This window comes from Astatotilapia calliptera, chromosome 12, assembly GCF_900246225.1.
Source record: "Astatotilapia calliptera chromosome 12, fAstCal1.2, whole genome shotgun sequence".
Taxonomy (NCBI): Eukaryota; Metazoa; Chordata; class Actinopteri; order Cichliformes; family Cichlidae; genus Astatotilapia; species Astatotilapia calliptera.
In genome coordinates, this window is record NC_039313.1 from 15,874,611 (window position 1) to 15,895,150 (window position 20,540).

Consider the following 20,540-nt stretch of genomic DNA (forward strand, 5'->3'; position numbering starts at 1 on the left):
AACCAGCTTTGCCCTGTGACAACAAAGGAGGCTGTTGTTTGTTGTTCCCTGTTCGGTTAGCTGTGTGACAGATGCCATGTGGTTTCTCTGTGGTGAGCACTGGGAATAGTGTAAGTCATTCCAGATGACTTGAGGCTTAATGAGGAGAGAGCAAAAGTTTTGGTATGGTATTACTCCCTGTCACGACTTTGTGTCGCAGACAGACAACATTCAGCCATCTAGTGTGCTTTCACAATAATTAGGAAAAGCAGTTCTACACTGTGACTAAAGTGTGAGCAAAGTGTAACCAAAGCCCTCATGTGAGGGCTGTAGTGAAACATTGACATTTTATATCAAACCAGTTACTGAAGTTAATGAACTACCATTATAGTTTATTTTGAGTATATAACCCGCCCCCCTCAAAAAAAAACAAAAAAACAAAAAACAACAAAATGTAGGAATGCAAATGGGGAACTGTGACATCAGTTCTTGTCCCATCTCTGTTATCTGTTCCCTTTGGTCATTATTGCTTCTGTTCCAAGTCATTTTACATAAGCTGCAAATATCAGTCACTGACCTTTATTTATGATCTTAAATGCTCTGTTTTTCCAGAAATAGTTCTTACCTTCCAATATAACTGTATCGATTAAAAACTCCACTGCTTCCACTGATTTACATTTGTGTATATAAAGCGGAATCAAAACCTCCCTGAAAGTCTCAACAAAAACGATCATTATCATGCTTATATTTTATTAATGTACAATTTATCATATAGCCACACCTAGTGAAAGTGGAGCTGAGCATATATTTTTCTTCAGTTTATCACATAGTCTTTACACAGATGTAGAAGGACCCAGGTGCTGTGGTGCCACTGAGTGGTCAGTAAGTCTTGTTTGGAAGTTTCAATCTGAACATTTTTGCAATCACTGTCTTGATGTTTTGAACCTGGATGTGAGAAGAGAGAACTGAGTGACATTGAATGCTCATGTGGTAATGACATGCCAATCAAAAAGCAGGTGTACCCTGAAGTGTATCCTTTTTGACTGAAATATGTCCCCAATATAAGACTTTCAATGGAAAAGTCAACACTGAACTGTGTTATCTTGACTGGATTGGGTTACATCTGATGGTTCGGCCTTCGCCCATGGGGTTCAGGCAGGCTCAGCCTGAATGAGTCTCATGGGCCACCCCTCCAGTGGACACCACCTGCATGCAGGAGGGATACAAAAGAAGAGGCCTTAGCAATCAATTACCCAGTTACTGAAAGCTGCTTTGGATATATGGAGCTGTCTGGTGGCAAAAGAGCTAGTTGTTGATATTGAGAGACACTGGCTCACATCATCACATAGCTTGGGTTCTTGTTTTGAAGGAAGGAAGGTTCAGGGCTTAAGCAATCAGCATCATGGGCTCATCCGGTTAGAATAAGAATAAGCAGTCATCTAATTATTCTCAGGGTTTTCCTTTTATTCTCCAAATCAATAAGACAAAGAAGGAAGTAAAGAAAGACACACATGGACTGCTCTCTCTAAAAAGGACATAAAGTACGATTTAAGTAACTCAAAATGATACATGAACTCAGGAGACTCAAAGAGAAACTCACCTCAGCTGCCGCCCCATGTGGGAGTGAAGAAAGAGTGAGGGGTAGGTGAGTGCAGTCCTTATATAACGAGTGACAGGTGAGTGCAATTAAGGCCAAGCACCACACCCAATCAAAGGTGAGGAAAAGAAACAAGGTGCATCTGGTGAAGTGAATGTGCTAGAAGGTGAGCCTTTACAACAGCCGCCCCCATATTTCTACTGAGAAATATGTTCAAAGGATTAGAGATGCTCCTTTTCACAAAGCGGGGGCAGAGGAATCAGACATGCTACAGGTCTACTATAGGTTCAGGGGGTCGACCTAGAGGTCGACAATGCAGGCCAGACAGTTCAGGGGGCCGACCATGTAGCCAGCGGTGGCGGCAAAGCAGGTCCAAATGGCAACCACGTGGGATGCAGCGGCAGGCCCAGACCTGCAGACCGTTGGGCAGTTTTGCAGGTGCTGGGGGCAATGTACGGGGCTTGGCAGAGGCAGGACCAGGTGATGCAGGAGCAGGCAGCGCCCTGACCACTGGCGGAATGGCAGCCACAGGCGGTGGAACTGGTGATAGTGGCACTGCCGGTGACGACATAGGTACTGCTGATGGTAGAGTATGAGGTGGCTGAATGAATTCAGAGCCATCAGCGGACACAAGGATGTGCTGGAGCGGTTCTCCTGAACCTGAACTGGAAGATGTGAATAAACATTGGGCATGCGTGGAACTGCTCTGGGGTTGGAAGTCTGTGATTGGACCTTGGAGTGTCCATCCTAAGCGGGTTTTGACTGCTGCAGGAGATCCAAATGGTCCATGTCTAACTGGTGCAATAGGCGTAATAAGGTGGGTATGATCAGAGCCTATGAGCAGTAGTGGAGCTGCTTTGTTAGTAAAGGTTAATGGGATACCTTGAAGATGCTTGTATCTCCGTTGAAGAGAGGATACGGGGTAGGTGTGGTCTGAAAGTGCTAAGTGACTTGTAGCGAAGGCATTGTTAATTGTGTAAGTTTTCTCTGGATGTGCGATGGGAGAAATCTGGAAACTTACAGAAGAACCTTTAATAGTTTCAACTTCTTGATGGACAGTTCTGAGTGATAATTTTTCAGCTTTCCCAGTTAGGTGGAGATGCTTAGCTGCAGATGTCAGAAGCATGGTACGTTGGGAGCCATCGTCAAGTATTGCATATGTTTCAAGGGCTCTTTTGCCGTTTCGCAGGAGCACTTTCACAACCTTTAAAAGGACACTGGGACAATCACTAGGTCTATCAAAGTGTAGTGTCCTCACTACAGGATTAGTTTCAGTTTTAGGTCTCTGATTCACCTCACATAGGATCTGTAGATGTAGTTCCATACAGGTGGCACATGCTTTCCTCAGGTCACACTTTGCATCCTGATGAGTCCTAGCACAACGCCAACACCGTTTGTTTCTCTTTATCCAGTTTATTTTCTCATCCTTTGTCTTGTTAATGAACTCAGGGCACTTGCTAATGTGGTGTTCAGGTGAGCAGCAATATGCACATCTTGCCTTAGTCATTATGATGGGTTGTGCCGCCTGTACAGGATCGGATGCATTTGTCCCATGTAATATTGTTGTGAGTGGAGAGGTGTACTTATGGGCTGGTCGTGGCTGGTTAAAGGATGAAACAGGACTGTCCTTTCTTGGTTGACACTTGCATTCAATTTGCAACCAGGATGAGAACAAAGGTAAGTCATACATCATATCTCCTTGTTCCCTGTAAATGTGCCGTTTGAAGCGACTGGAATGCTCTGCGGGCAACTTTTCAAGTAGGCGATCGACATGGGAGCCACAATTTAGTTCTGTCTGTCCTTGATCACCCATAGTGCTAAGCAACCTAACTAAAGCTTGCACACGAAGAGCAAAGTTATCCAGAGTCCGACCATCACCTGCTCTGATAGGAGGAAGCTCCAGTATATTCGTAGCTCTTTCAATGCTAGCTGTCTTGGTTGCCCATAACGCTCATCAAGAGCTTTGATGGCTTGAGTGTATGGGTCAGGAGCATAGGAAAAGGAAATAGCTAACCGTTTAGCTTTGTCTACTTTCAGATGATCAAGAAGGACATGATATTTGAAATGCTCTGTCTCATGAGGGTCAAGCAGGTTAGTAAGGGCCATTCGTAACAGCCTATACTGGATTTTATCTTCTCTGGTAAGGTCTGGGAAAGAAGGACCCTCAAGTTTATACACATGTGTTCTAGTGCTAACAGGGTGACTAGAACTAGCAGTAATGGGTACCGAAGGTTTTTGTGCATGCAAACCATCAGATGTAGCTGGTTGCTGCTTTACAGGAGGGTGCTGCCTTGGTTCTGGAATGCAAACGAGAGGTTGAGCGGGGTCTTTATCTAGAGGAACAGCAGGTTGAACACATGAAATCTGGTGGGGACCTTGCAGTGGTGTGGCCAGGAAATTAAAAGGAGTCTCATCTGGTGTAGGAAAAACTGGTCTAGGCAAACCACTTGAAGGAACTGCAGCATCTAATATTGTTGAATTAGGGAAAGAAGGGCTAGCAGCCAGAACTGCACCAGAGTGACGGCTAACCTGGGGGGGCTGAGAGGGTGATTGACATGTTGCTGGATCAATCACTGGGAACTGCTCATGTTGCTGATGTGTTTGGGGAATGGCTTGTAAACCGCAAACAGAGGATTTGCTTTCATCAGAGACAGTGTGAATTGAAGATCTGGAGGAACTGCGAGAATGGGGAGGAGATAACTGAATCATGAGTTGCCTAATCTCCCTCATTGTCATCAGGAGTTCCCTCATCACCTCATCTTGATTGGTGGGTAAAGGAGCAGGGGATGTCTCTGGTTGTCTTTCTGACTCTCCGACAGGATCTTGCAGCCCATGTGTGTCTTTGTCACTGTGTTGGCATTCTGTTTGACTCTGTCTCACATGTAGCTCTTCTAGCTCCAGGATACTGAACGTCATACTGCTGCAAGTAGGCAGGAGGTCGACTATCACAACTGGATCTTCTCAAACCTTCAGTCAATGGCTGCTTTGAATCCATGACGCTAATACTGCTCCGGCTCGGAGGACCATGTTTTGAAGGAAGGTAGGTTCAGGGCTTAAGCAATCAGCATCATGGGCTCATCCGGTTAGAATAAGAATAAGCAGTCATCTAATTATTCTCAGGGTTTTCCTTTTATTCTCCAAATCAATAAGACAAAGGAGGAAGTAAAGAAAGACACACATGGACTGCTCTCTCTAAAAAGGACATAAAGTACGATTTAAGTAACTCAAAATGATACATGAACTCAGGAGACTCAAAGAGAAACTCACCTCAGCTGCCGCCCCATGTGGGAGTGAAGAAAGAGTGAGGGGTAGGTGAGTGCAGTCCTTATATAACGAGTGACAGGTGAGTGCAATTAAGGCCAAGCACCACACCCAATCAAAGGTGAGGAAAAGAAACAAGGTGCATCTGGTGAAGTGAATGTGCTAGAAGGTGAGCCTTTACAACAGGTTCTGGAACCAGTCTTGTGGAGTAGAGATGAACTCTGTTCCAGACTGTCTGTGAAGACATTATGGATCTGTTCAGTGTTTCTGAGGCCCAGGGCATTCCAGAGGTGTATAATAACAGCACAGACAAACTTTTACTGTATTTCAAATATAATTGTCTGTTTCTTACAAGGTAATGATGGTTATTAAGGTATTCTAGTGGGATTCCAATGTTGCCAATAACTCTGTTTGCTTCATGCCTTTCTGTCTGCTTCATTATGTTATGAATGAATATTACAGTCTGAAACCTCTCCAAGCATTTCCTCTTGTGATCTGAGTTGTGTGCTCACATGTTTGTATTTGACTAAAATATGTACCTCGAGGGGAACATAGTTTCCCGTTAGGTATCTTGACCACTTTCATTTCTTTAAAAAAAACTATAAGTAATCTGCAAAAACCTGGACCAACGAGTTGTAGCTTTGTTGTAGTTTAGCTATGTAGAAATCAAAGCAGCAAAACATCAATTGAATGTGCTTGATAGCAAATTCTTCTCTGGTGTATCTACTGGTACTATAGTAATGCACAGATTTTTCAAATGCAAATATTCTTGAATTTCTATGAAAAGCATCATTCGTCTAGATCACTGTGAATGACTGTGTATAAAATGTTTTACTGCTGAATTTGGTGTTGAATTACTTTAACCAAACTTTAAAATAGAATTCAGACTATCTGGATGAATGGCTGGAAAGAGGGATGATGTTTTTTGCGACCATGCTGAGTGGCTTCTGCCATAGATTATTGCAAGGCCACACATTTAGTTAGCTTTATCTTAATATCAAGGAATAAACAAAGCTGCAATCCATAAACATTTGCACCAACATCACATGAAGAAAGAGGGACAGTGGGCGTTTGTGTTTGTGCAGACTGACGGCTAAAACATTTCAGAACATTTCTGCCATACTTGGGTTTCCTCACTATGAGTCAGAAAGGATACCTCGGGACAAAATAAAGTCCAGGTCATTGCTTTCAAACCCCTGGGTCCCGTGTGGTAAATTTTGTGTTTAGGTAGCAGAAGTGCAGTAGCACTACAGTCAGCTCATTTTAAAAACAAGCGTCACTATTGGAACAGTCTGTTTTAGTGATGGGATTTCCGGCTCTTTTTAGAGAACCGGCTCTTTCGGCTCGACTCACTAAAAAGAGCCGGCTCTTTGGGCTCCAAACCGGCTCTTCAGGTTGTTTTGTTGCTTTAATTAATTTATTATTAACAATAATATAAAATTATGCACAAAAGGAATTACTAATGTAAAAAAAAGAAGTGGTTTTATTTATATATGTTTATATATAAATATATGCGGTGGCCCCTAGAGACAAAACACGTACAAACTCCAAAACACTTTTCTGGCATGAACTGAACTTCCAAAACAGAGCTACTAGATCACTTAAATTACACAATTGAAAGCATGAAAGCATATGTGTATTGTTTGTGTATTTATACACAAGCACTCTGTGCCTGAGCATCCTGGAGCACTTCTGTTGTATTTTGTACGTGTTTTGAGTTTTTATGTGCTTCGGAGTTTTTACGTGTTTTGGAGTTTTTATGTGCTTTGTCTGTAGGGGCCACTGTAAATATACTTTTATTTATTCACTCCACATAAAATGTAATAAACAAATCATATAATACAAAAACCAACTATTCACATTTCAACTTTTAACTATTTAAATTTTCAGCTTTTTCCTTTTAAACAAATTTAAAGTGAAACAACACAAAACACTGCAAACCACAGCACAATTAAATATAAATTAAAATATGAAAACAAAAAGAAGATGCATATTCTCTGTCATATGGACCTGCATGAATAAACTTTCTGAATCCTTTATCATCCGCAACTGAAAATAGTTGTGGATGATTACTATACCTTTCTAATGTGATGTTGTTGTCCCTGGCGCTTTCTCTCTCCTTCCCTCCGGCTCTGTTCCTGTGCTACTGCCAGTGTAACTACCGCCCCTCGCCCCTCTTCCCAGCGCAAAGCACAAGTGACTCGGAAAAAAAGTGCAAGAGAGAGGGTGAGAGAAAGAAAAGAAAAAAAAAACCCATGGCTCGCGTCGTTCACGTCAACGAACCGGCTCTAAGAGCCATTTCGTTCGCGACCGACACATCACTAGTCTGTTTCTTTAATGGCCCAAAGCTGAGCACCACTTGTACTATAGCCACTTGGTAAATATTTACCTTCTCTTTTTAGTTTAACAAACTTAAAACTCCACAGGTTTTTAGAAATAAAGGGCAGCCAACCGGACTTTGTACTCAATGGAAAAATGTGCAATTTAGAAAAGACAGGGGGGAAATGAGAGAAAGAGAGACTGAATAATGTGTCTATTGGAAATGTGCCAATAAGAAAATGTATGAATAGGTAATCCACTTCCAGATTTTTTTTGATGGATGGGGCACTTTTATTTCTCTCTTGACTCATTCGCTGCAGGAATCTCCAATCAGGCTGAACTTATCAAGCGTGAAAAACCATGTGAAAGAGAGGCTGACAGAGACAGAAGAAAACAAGAAGGTTCTTTCTCTTTTTCCTACTTGGAAAGCTCATTATTCCTCAAGCTTCCCTCGTCTGAAAAGCGACCCCCTCCTTTACCTAACTTCACTTTTTTTTTTTTTTAGTCCCCGCCTCACCTCCCCACAAGCCCACACTATATGAGTGACTAGCTAGTTTTTCTTCTACTCCAGCACCACCTCCATTCTCTCACTGGCTCTTTCATTCCCTCAATCCCACCACTCCTCCCTCCTTTCCTTTTTCCTCCCCTCTCCTTTTTCTCCCTGTTTCTTTTCATTGTTGGTTGTTCACGCCAGCCAGCTGAAAGCCAAAGAGCTCCTCTGTCCGTCTCCCACTGATCAAGCTTTAAGACACGACTTTCCTCAGAGAAACTGAGACTTTACTCCAAAGGAAGCATTCACTTGAGTCTAAAGGTACAGAAACAACTTCTACTTTTAGTATTTTATACCAGTTTATGTGTTTGCAGATACATTTACCCATCTAACCAGAAGCTGTGTTTGTGTGTGTGGATGTGTGGGAAACTGTACACGTGTTGAGGCTAGTGTGCATAAGAGGAAGTTTGCAGCCCTTTGCATAGCAGCACATGGGCTTGTCATAAGAAAGCATGTCTCCAAGGAAGGGTTAAAATATTTTCTTGTGGGATGGTGCTGCTAAATTATTGCTGTCATCTGTCAGAAGTTGCAATGGGATATTGTAATTTTTCAGTCTCACTTAAATGTATTTGTTCATCTGCTGTAGTAGTTTCAAACTATGATAGAGTCACTAACCTCTGTTATCTGATTCAACTAACCGCATGACTGTCTAATCTTAATAGCTGGGTAACTTTTAAAATATTATCTTCCCTCTCAACCAGGCAATTCCAAAGGAGAAGGCGTGACAGAGAAGATCAACGGATCAAGTGAATCATCAGCACCTTTAAGGTGTTCCTCTCACAGCTGAGTGGAGTTCAGGTTTTCCCACATTCATAACAGATCTAAAGATTTCACTCGCAGCTATGACTCAAAGCAACGGTGAGAACCAGCAGAAGACCCGGAGTGGTCTCAAACAAATCCGAGCCGGAATCCAGTCCCGATCAGTAAAAGCCAGACAGAAGGTGGAGAACATGACAAAAGACGATGTGAAGGGATTTTTTACCAGAAATGCCTTTGTGATTCTCACTGTTGCTGCAGTTATTATTGGTAAGTGGGGGAGGATTTATTTTTTACTTCAGGCATGTTTTACATGAAGAATAAATCAGTTCATTAAAAACTGAAGATTACTGGAGTACACCACATAGCCCTCCTCTCTTCAAACTTGTAGAGTGCAGCACATTCTAAGCGTCATGCAAATAATCCATGAATTTGCAACCAACAGCTCCACGCTGTACTAAAAAAGGAGGACGAATAAACACAAACTCTCCAAATGAGAGAATACAGGGAACGTAAATTAGCTTCTTAACTGGCCTTTGGCATCAAGCCAAAGGTCAGCTCAGTGCTCTAACCTCTGACTCTTACTCAGTAGGATGTAAGCCGGGCCTGCCTGCTGCCTGGACATCTGCAGCCCTGCTAGAATTACACCATGCCACAACAAACACATTTGATTGATTGTTAAACTCCGGATACTCCTCACTTCAGGCTGCAGGGTCAGCCACCTGGGCTTGTCTGCGGATTACTGATGATGGAGTGAACAAACAGCTCATTGAAGACACAGACTTCACTGAAACCGAAGATGAAAACAGACATTTTAACAAGAAAATCTCATTTTAAAAATCAATTAAAGCAGGAGTCGCAACCATTGCGCAACTACTGGTGTTTTGAAGAGTCTAAACGGCACATCAAGTGCTTTTCACTTTCAACACTATAGCACCACCTACTTAGATTATCTTTTTTTGAAAGTAGTCACAAGCATTATAGCCTACTAATAATTTTAACTCATATTAAGGATGTATTCATTCCTGTGTTGGAGTTAAATCTAGGACTCTACTAAGCTCATGTTGTCATGTCAACTTAAAATGGTCACATTAAGTTTCTGCTTTGCTTCTGCTTCACACTGCAGGTATAATCCTGGGATTTGCCCTTCGGCCATATAACATGTCTTACCGTGAAATTAAATTCTTCTCTTTTCCTGGAGAACTGCTGATGCGAATGCTTCAGATGCTGGTGCTGCCCCTGCTGGTTTCCAGTCTCATTACAGGTATGGGCATCAAAACATTTTTAGAGCAATGAGGACACTAAAAGATACAGATGCATCTCCATGAAAAATACATAGACTACTCGCTGTCAGAACCTTGTTTTATTCTTGTTTTAGTCACAAGTACATCAGATTAGGAGGTCAGGGAACTAACCCCCATCAACAACAACAATAAAAATAGTCAAGTTTTAAGGGTTACTTTAAATCGTGAATGATGACTTAGAAAAAATGTCTCAAATAGAAATGATTTAGTTACTCTATGAGTAACTGCGTCATAAAGTTAAATACATCTGACACACCCAAGGCCACATTTTTAATCTATTATTAAGGTAAGTAACTTGTAGTCATTGTCTATTTCTGGCTTACCTCTCAGAAACGTACACTTGTATCGAACAACAATATACCCAGCACTTTACTCCCAATATCATAAATACATAATACTACCCTTTGTCTTAGCCACACATCCACAGCAGTAATTCAGAGTGCCTACTCAGTATGTCTCCACAGCTTTCTTCAGATTTTGTAATACAGTATCTAGTGTAGAAATGGCCTTCTAATGTGTACTCTGAGTTCCTGCTATCCTGTTGTGGAAGTGCTGCAACACATCAGTTTTCACATACGAAAAAAGAGCACATGACTCTGTTTTTATGGGATTTTATGTATGTGGATGTCTTAAAACTCGTCCGTGTTTATTTTAAGAAGCTGATAGTGTTGTTTGCTGTTTTGTGGCTTGCTGACCAAAATAACCCTCATGAGTGGCAGAGTGTGTTCACCTAGTGGTGCCTGTTTCTTTTAGGCCTCACGGTAGATGTGTTTAGAATGACCTCATAAGAGAGAGAGAGAGACTCAATCACATGCTTGATCATTGTAGTAATGCTCTAATCTTGCAACAGCATGTCCACAGCAGTCACAGTACATTTTATTTTATTTGAAGCCATTCAGAATTAGTTTATGCAGCTCGTGTAAATTTTGTCCAAATATTGCAGAACAATAACAAAACAAAAACAAATGACATAAAGTTTTCAAGTGTTTAATGCAAGTCAGACACACGCGAGTACTCGATTGTAGCAAGTGTAAGAATGAATAAAGTTATGGAACGTGTAAATTTCCAAAATACGAGTCAACAGCATTGACGAAATAGATAGGAGGGCCTAACGCCCAGTCATTGAGCACTGATTGGAGGGGATCGGAGGGGCCAGTCTCCTGAAGGGATGACATAGACAATTGTCCGATAATAACCTTCTTTGTGCTTCAGCAGGGCGTAACAACAGCATCCTCTGACATCATGTCACATGACCAACAGTATGTGGTAATCAAAAAAAAGAAAAAGGATTCTGCCTTAGTCACAAACTAATGCAAGTTATTAGACGCTATTCAGAACCAGAGACAGTCAAACACTACACTGCTGCACGTAGCCGATGCTGTAACAGCAAACATCATCGGCATGAAGAGATAAATAGTAGCACATGGAAAACAAACAGTATAACAATAATATGCAGAAATCTGATTATTGTAAGTTAAAAAACAACTATCACTTCATTCATACGTTTTAAATACAAATACTTTGTTTAAAAATAGACTTTCATGCATGTTCATAAAACCAGAGGTTTTTTTCTCATCTGTTTTTGTCTCTTGATCATTCAGGTATCTTTATTATTTTAATGGGGTAAAGTTATTGCATTACAAGTTCTTTTAGAACACAGTTAAAAGGTGTCCTACTCTAGTTGAGCTAAATGTAACATATATTTCATCAAGTATTTTCATTATGTTCTATAGGACTGATTGCTTTGCATACTATCATGACTTTGAGAATAACATATTATAGAGCACGGGAGCCTCACAGTCATGAGTTGTCTTTTGCAAACCTGTAGCCCTGTGCAATATGACTGTCACGCTCCTAAGACTGGGTAGAAAAGGATTTGGCTCTGAATTGATCTCTTCTAAAAGTGAAGTAGAACTCCAAATCAGTTTAAAGACCTCAAAGGTCTTTTAAACAAAACACAGAGGAGAAAGGACAGGCAGGAAGGAGAAGGCTTATCAGAGAAAATGTTTTTTAATCATAGAATAAGAAAGAGAGAATACAGAGAATGTTTCTTTTTTTCAAAATTATATTTCATTCAGTTTTTCTCTCTCTCTATAGCTCTCTTTTACACGTACTCCTTCACTCGCCCACTCACATAAACTAACCTCTCAATCCATATTGTCCTCAGGCATTTCATTGTGAGAGCCAACTCCACCACAGAACCTTTATACAGCCAAGAATGGGCTGGATAGGAACAAGAGACACGGGCAGTAAAAAAAAATGATGTGAAGGGATCATGAGAGGGAAGTCAGAGGAGGTTTCTGGAAGAGGAACATAAATCAAATCTTTCGAAGTATGATTTTACAAGGAAATAAAGTCCAAGAGTACCATTGCAGGTCTCATAAGAATGTTCTGCAGCATCATTTTCCTCCTCTGTGCTGTCCTGCATGCACATAAGAATTTTAGCTACATGGAATAAGAGGCATTGAAAGGTACACGATCTCATCAGCTAAGCTGCAAGTTTAAAAACACCAATCTAAATATGAAGTGCCCCTTTCTACAAACCTACAGTCATTATGTCTATTTGCAGTTACTGCACTAAAAGTAAGTTGTTGGTATTTGTAGTTATACCCACTAAGGTGCAGAGGTATTGACTGACCATAAACTGACAGGTAAAGAATTGCTAGAACCGTGGAGTTTGTCTTTGCATTAAGGGCCGACCTCTTGGAATTGCAATGTCCTGCATTTCAACTTCCTCCCCAAGGCAGGCCTACTTTTGTATTTGATGAACATTGCCCATATGAAAAAAGAAGGTCATTGTCCTTCCTCTCCCTCAATCTTTCGTTCTTTTGAAAAGATGGAATTGGTACGGCTGTATCCGCTGTTGCCTGGACAACAGGCTGGAGATCATTGTGTGCGTCTGGGACTAACTAAGTCAACAAGTTTTCCCAGGGCTGTCAGAAAGGGAATTGGGGGAAAGCAAGAGAAGGGGGTTGATTGGGAGGGAAAGGGTGGCAATGAAAGAGGATTGAAGCAATAAGATCAGTCTCCCCTGAAAAAAAGGAAAAAAAGGGAGAGGGGTGAGGTGAGATGTGGGTTTGGAAAGAAGGGAAAGCAGGGGAGGTGTACTGGGGGACACTCTGAAATAAGGGGTCATGATGGAGGGGTGGCAGAGAAAGGAGGCGAAGAATTTGGGAGAAGAGAACGAGGAAGGGGAACGGTGAGGAAGGAAGGAAGAGGATCAAAAAGAATTGGATAAAAGCTCAAGTCTGGCCATGTTAAGACAAGAGGTACAGAGAGGGCCAAAGCAGGGGCAATAGCTACACCCACCCACCCACGGACAAACAGAGACACACACTCACAATTGTGCTCTTTGTCTGAATGCCAACTGACATAATCCATTTGCTGGCATCTCACCGTAACCTTAAACATCACAACTAAATACCAAATGACAACCTTTAACCCAGCCTTGATCTATACCCAGTATTAACCTGACCCCTATGACCAAGTCTTAGCCCTCAATATAACTTTCAAGGCTGTGTCATTAAATGAGGACAGACCAAAATGCCTTCACCTCCAATTAAAACTCAAACTGGTTCTCACACACACACTGTGGTATAGACAGTATCAAAGTGAGACATGCGAAAGAAACACATACATCTCCCATCACACAAAGCTTTCTTTGCCTTCCTCAGCTCTGAATAAAGATAATGGCCATAATAGGACCTGACACTTTAAAAATACAACACCACTATCGCGCCCATTGAAGCACCTTGTCAGTTTCTAAATCCAGCTCTCTGAATGGCTGTATTTCTTCTTGCTGCCATTATCCCTACAAAGTCTGTTTAATGCTATTAGAACTGTGGAGGACAGTTTAGCCTCCAGGCGCTGCGACTCCCTCACAAAGTCTTTCCGGCGGCCGTTAAACCTCATTTATTCTGCAGCATCAATTTCTTTCTGAGAACCAGATATTTCTTTTAAAGTTTCTTTCTGAAGCTAAAAATAATTTTGTTTATTTGCTTTTATTGTAATTTTAGTGTCGGCGTATCAAGCTCTATAAAATTTATAGCCTATAAATGTAAGTGCTAATATTACATTTAAATAGCAGAGGTACCTGTCTGGTTGTCATGCCAACATAGCTGGTGGAGGTATTACACCTTTATGCTGGGTAGTACATACCATAAAACAGAAAAGAAGAAGAAGAAAATAACACAGTAACTTGCTGATTTTTATGGCAGTAACTAGCTACACACACACACACACACACATACACAGCACACAAACCTTGAGCTGACGTTAGACTGCTTATCTGCAACCAACATCTCTATACAGTGTGTACACAGCAAACTAATGTTCGCGAGGACATGTAGAACTTTTTAGCAATAAAGAGAGTTCACGGAACGACGCCAGCTCTAGTTTTTAATTCAACTGCCAATTCATTTTTGCAGAGTTTATCCCCCAAATTGTAATTTGCAACTTGGAAAGTATGTGCAGTTTTGCGTATTACAATTTTCCCCTCTGTGTGCTTTAGGTGTTGTTTTTCCATCAGGAAAGGTCAGTCAGATTGTGTTTCTTGCCACTTTTTGTTGTCACAGATAGTAATTCAGATAATCCAGGTGGAGACATTTGATCTATAATTACAGCCTCATTTCCCAAGCTAACCGTATGCTCACAGGGATAGACTTTAGTGATGCATCAATAAAAATCCCTGGGCAGGATTACTGCATTATTCTTTTAATAGAAACCATCATAAAAACAGGAACATGCTCTATCTTTACAAACTTCACTGTAGTATTATTGCACCCTATTTAAAAAATAACCACATTCTTTTTATTCTACTATATACATAAAGAAATAATGAAATATTACAGTCACGAACTCTGCGGTGACTAATTTACATCATGCCCAACACAACCTTTATGGCACCGTTTCTTCATTAGTATATAGGAGTTATTACAGCATGAGTCACTCCATGCTTCTTCCAAAAGTACAGCTGTCAGTGAATGTGTTTATTTATTTTTAAAACTCTGCTCATATGTTTATGATTTGTCATTTTGCAGGTATTGCTGCTCTGGACAGCCGTGCTTCTGGTAAAATGGGAATAAGAGCAGTTGTCTATTACACCACTACAACCATCATCGCTGTTTTCATCGGTATTGTCATGGTGCTCATTATTCACCCTGGAAAAGGATCAAAGGATGAGTTCTCCAAGCAGCAGCAGATAGAGCAGGTCAGCGCTGCTGATGCCTTTCTGGATCTTATCAGGTATACCTTTATGCATTCTGACCAAACAAGCGTTCTCACAAGATCACTCCAGTACAATGACCGAATCAGCAAAAATGAGGATTCATAGTCCCTTACTAATTGCCCTTTTGATATAGGTCACTGAGATGGAGGTGTTCAACCTGGGAGAAGGATTTTTAAGTTGTTTTATCTTTTAATGCTGCAAAATGCACTGCAAAATCACACAGTGGTCTTAATATTCTATACAATTCCTTTTTGATTGTTTGATTGTTTTTTTTTTTGTTTTTTTATCAATATGCATTTGTAGTTTGTAATTTATTCATTCTAATTTTTAAATGTACTGATTTTGTTGTGTTTTGCAGGAACATGTTTCCACCTAACCTCGTGGAGGCTTGCACCAAACAGGTAATTTTTCCTCCACACATTTCCCGTTTTCTTCTACACTTACAGAAAATTGATTATCTCACAAAGATGTCTCACATCTGTACCTGAGTGCACAGTTAGCATTGTTTACAAACTCACAGTTAGTAATCCTTTTCATATTGCCATTGTCATTTCTGACCTATGCTGCCAAAATAAACAGTGGAGTTAAATTCCACGATTAACTCCTTTGGTAGCATCCTTATAAAAACACATTAGACATGCTTTATTTATCTCAGTCTTTGGTAAGGTGTGCATTGCAAAACGTTATTAAAATAGACAAAAAGTATTTTGGGACAGTGATGGCACATCCAGCAAGCCATTCAAACACATCTCCACACAACACATGTTATCCTATTGTGACTTTTGCTTCCTCATTTGAACACAATTTAGGTACGCTGAGATGTGTTTGTGGGTTGTTATATTTTGTGAACATTTGTGAAGGTTGCTTTTTTTTTTCTAGAGTTGATTCCACTCGCTATTTTAGTGAGGTCTGCAAAGATCTTGTCTTGCAGAACCTACACAGAGGACCTGAGGTCAGTCTGCTGGTCTGACCTTGGGACCTCTGCTCTGGCATCTCCGGCATCTCCGCCATCTGATCTTATATTTGCTCTGGCATCTTCTATCTGGGCGGTCTGAAGGATCAGACAGATGTGTTCCCTTATAGGTCATTCCATCTCAAATAAGCAAATTGTTAGAACATTTCTATTCTACCCTCTTTTATTTGCATAAAAATGTTATTGTCCAAAGTTCGAATATAATGAGTTCTGTGACATTTTATTGTCATAAATCAAACACTTTAGAAAAGATATTTTTTGAAAATGGTCAGTCAAGCCACTTCAGGCCATTTTCTTTGCACATTGAATCTGAGGAAATGTTTGAGTTAAAGATAAAAGCCTGAAATTTTCACTTGTCTTTCTTATCATCAAAATGAATCCAGCTCTATAATTTGGGTAGATGCATCAGAAAATGTCTGATAACCAGAAGCTTGAAAAACTTCAAGCCTGTTAAGTCTAATATTTGTGCATGTGCTAATAAAAAAACACTGTAAAAGACCATTAGTGACATTTCTGAATCTTGAAAAGTATTTGATATATAAAACGAAACTTTCACAGCAATAATTGTATATGTCGAGAACAAGTCCCATGTTGATTTGAGCTGGCCTGACCCTTCATCTGTCTTGACTGACCCCACTCATCTTAAAGGAAAAGTAAACCTAAGAAAGAATGTTAAAGACTATTGGTATTAGGGTACATCAGAACTGGATGGCTTGCATTTGCTGTTGTTTCTCTACATTTTATCTAGAACAAATTTATCTAGATTTATTAAGATGCCAGGATCATCTGGCATCTTATTCCAGTGAAAACTTGCTGACGTCACACAGACACAGAATTCTTATCCAAATGCTCATTTTTAAGTTGTATATTACACATCAGTTTCATAGTAATCTTTAACGCTATCTTTAAGCTAAGCCATTTTTTTCTTTTTAATTATTTTTAATTACTTTGCCCAGATATTTAGAAACTACTGTTTGAGAGCTGTCTTCTTTCTTTGCTAAATTCCAGTTCAAGACACAATACGCCAAGCGAGTAGTCCATGTGACGATGACTATAAACGACACGTTAGTCGCACCCAATAGCAGCCAACAAATAGAGGAGATGATCCCTGTGCCAGGATCGGTAAATGGAATCAATGCACTCGGGCTGGTGGTGTTCTCCATATGCTTTGGTCTCATCATCGGGAACATGAGAGAACAGGGACAACCACTAAGGGACTTCTTTGACTGCCTGAACGAGGCCATCATGAGGCTGGTTGCCATAATAATGTGGTAAGTACCACAAAGGATGGTTATTGGATGGATGAATGACGTGTTTAGCTTACAAATTCATAACAGCCATCTTTCTTCAGGTATGCCCCCATTGGTATCTTGTTCCTGATTGCTGGTAAGATTGTGGAGATGGATGACATTTCGGCTATGGGTGGCCAGCTGGGAATGTATACAGTGACAGTCATTTGCGGGCTGCTCATCCACGCCATTTTTGTCCTGCCCACTCTCTACTTCGTCATCACCAGGAAGAACCCCTTTGTCTTCATTAGTGGCCTGTTGCAGGCGCTCATCACTGCTCTAGGAACATCATCCAGGTAAAGAAGCATCATCCAAAAGCCTTTTAATATTATTCACTTTTGTGTTGTTTTAGTGATCTGGAAAGAGATTTTACACGTGTGACACTAATGTCTGTGCTGTTCCCAAATGAGTTGAAAACAAACTGCAATAACTTTTATTAACATGTCAATCAGCAAAATAAATTGTGTCAGATTAATAATATTAATAAATTAATTATTACACCACCGTCTCTTGCTCTTTCTGTCGTCTTGCAGCTCTGCCACATTGCCTATCACCTTCAAATGCCTGGAGGAAAACAACAAGGTGGACAAACGCGTGACCCGCTTTGTGCTCCCCGTTGGTGCCACCATAAACATGGACGGCACTGCTCTGTATGAAGCCCTGGCAGCTATTTTTATCGCTCAGGTCAATGACTATCAACTTAACTTTGGACAGATTCTCACCATCAGGTATGTGCTGTACACTGCACTCTTTTATCAGATTTGTTTTGTCACAATTTCCCTTAGATTTTGTGTGCATTTACGCATGGTGTTTCTTTGCCACCAATTAGTTGGAGAGGAATAAATAAGTAGTATTGTAGCCAAGGGAATACATTTAAGTCGCCCTCTTCAGTGTTATTACCATAGAATGACTTAATATGGGGACAGAAATTGAATTTCCAGGTAATTCGCTCCATCTGCCTTTATTTGTTTTAGTATCACAGCTACTGCAGCCAGTATTGGAGCAGCTGGAATCCCTCAGGCAGGACTGGTCACCATGGTGATAGTGCTAACATCTGTAGGCCTTCCCACAGATGACATCACACTGATCATTGCCGTTGATTGGTTCCTGTAAGTATTGGCTTTATATTGCTACAAAAAAACACACACACACAAAAAAAAAGCTAATGTTCTTCTGTGCAGTCAGTAAAAAAGGGAGACTAAGCCAGGCTTTTTCACAATTTAGCTGTGAAACTGCATCACTCACTGTACAAACTGGAAATAGTTTGGTATGAGGGAGGAACGGGGAGGATTTAATTTTGAGAAAATAAAATGTAGTGCTGCTGTGTGGTATGAATTCAATCAATTTGGACCTAGTAGAAATATCTGTTGTGCCTTGCACTCTTGATTAGAAGATAAGAGGACAGCTTCCAGAGACACTCCTTTCACATTCCACGATACGTAATCCATCTGGATTTGATTCAATCCACAACTATCTCCTGCGCTAGCCCCTTCTTCCTCCCATCTACTGGCTGTGTACATTCAGTCTGAGGATAGCCTGAAACAGTTCTAAAATCACGCTTACAATTTTCTAATTAAATTTATTTTTATGAACACATGTCGGTGTGCTTTTTTTTGTTAAGTTTAGCATCTTTTGTCCTGTCTTGCTTTGGTTTGTTCTCTTTTGTTTCATGTCTAACCTCCTGTTGTCACCTGTCTTTCATTAGGGACCGGTTGCGCACCACTACTAATGTCCTTGGGGACTCCATTGGTGCAGGCATAGTGGAACATCTGTCTCGCCATGAGTTGCAGAATACTGACCCCGAGGTGGGCAACTCAGTGGTGGAGGAGTCAGAGAAGAAGCCATACCAGCTCATCAACCAGGAGAATGAGTACGAAAATGAGCATCCTGTCAGCAATGAGACCAAGATGTAAAGACAGGGTTAAATTTGCTGCACTGCTTTGAACCACATTTTCAACTCTCAAAGTCCTTTTGACTTCTAAAGTTTTCATCTGATGAGATCGTATGATTAAAGTGATTTACAGCTAGAATCTATTTCAGCCAAGTGAGTTTCACTAATGTGTGAGGCTTCTCTCACATCCCACACACTTGAAGTGATTAGTAGCTTTGTGCTATTCCTAACAGTACTATATGTTATGCCAGAGGGTGGCAGCTGTTTACTATTAAGAATGAAAACAGAGCCCAGTGGTCCATGGCGTGCATGTTATCCAACTTCTCCCAGAACTGTGATGACTAACCTTACCCACTAGAGGCCAGTATTGCTGTATCGGGAAAGCAGCCCACTTGCACACATTTTCTGGCTTTAATTGTTTTTCATTGGTTATGTTTATGAGAAATGTTGTTAAGTGGTAGTAAAAATCTATCAGGAGACTTCATGCACATGGACTAAATGGCCAACATTTTTCAGCCTATATGGAGGAAAAAGTGCTACTACAACTTCTGTACAGTCATTTGTGACTTTATTTTTTATGATCATTGTACAGATATCAGCTGAATGAATGATATATTTACAAAAAGTCTTTTATCCCTTAACTATCCAAAGCAGTATGTGCTGTCAGGCAAACAAAGCTCTCTCTCTTTCTCTCTATAACTATCACCTCAATCACTATAATCATAAATAGTGACATACCAAAACTACTAACTCATGTTTTCTCTCTTTAAATCTGCTCAGCTGCAGATTCGAACTTTAAGTCCTTTAAGATTTTTTTTTAAACCAAAAAAGGAGTCTGTAATCCAAATTTCTCTATAGCTTAACAGCAACCAACAAAACATGGTGCTGTTTCAATATAAAGACAGTAATAATGTGGTGACTGTAAGGTGGCGCCTTCAGACTGAAAAATAATTGCCTGGAAAAAAAGAGTTAAATGATAGGTTGGATGTTAAATTTTCATATTTTTCTAGAAACATTATGGTGGATTTTTCTGAATTCAGTTTGGCGTAGAAAGTACAATTTTATGTGTACACTTCTTTGATTTAGATAGAGATCTAACAGATTTTACATCAGAGCCTTTTAGTTTAATGCTTAGCTTTACATTTGAACTAATTCAATATAAAGGACATATAGAATGCATAGCAGATTCTTTGTATAGAAGATCCATCTGAATATAATGTAATTGTATAGGGAAATGTAGATAAATGTGTATATTAATTGTAGCTTAAAATGGCAAAAGGTTACTTGAGGATTGTAAATGTAAAGACGCTCTTACCAAACTAACATTTCCTCTAGTTCCTCTTTACAAATGCAAACGGTGCCGGATTAAAGGACCAAATGTTTCTCTTTACACA

General features: G+C 40.4%; 1 protein-coding gene and 1 long non-coding RNA gene across 2 annotated transcripts; one reads left to right on the plus strand and one right to left on the minus strand.

Moving 5' to 3' along the window:
- Positions 1–709: 709 nt before the first annotated feature.
- LOC113033317 (uncharacterized) lies at positions 710–1,652 on the minus strand. Its single transcript, XR_003274014.1, has 3 exons — positions 1,580–1,652; positions 1,002–1,185; positions 710–924 (listed from the first exon to the last, which is right to left on the minus strand). It is a non-coding gene; the product is annotated as an uncharacterized LOC113033317 (long non-coding RNA).
- A 6,157-nt stretch (positions 1,653–7,809) lies between these two features.
- On the plus strand, positions 7,810–19,285 carry LOC113033316 (excitatory amino acid transporter 1-like). Its single transcript, XM_026187002.1, has 10 exons — positions 7,810–7,967; positions 8,408–8,732; positions 9,589–9,726; positions 14,806–15,010; positions 15,352–15,394; positions 16,975–17,237; positions 17,318–17,551; positions 17,789–17,983; positions 18,230–18,364; positions 18,961–19,285. Exons 2-10 carry the CDS (start codon positions 8,549–8,551, stop codon positions 19,166–19,168), a joined length of 1,605 nt encoding a protein of 534 aa, XP_026042787.1. The 5' UTR covers positions 7,810–7,967; positions 8,408–8,548; the 3' UTR covers positions 19,169–19,285.
- Positions 19,286–20,540: the final 1,255 nt, after the last annotated feature.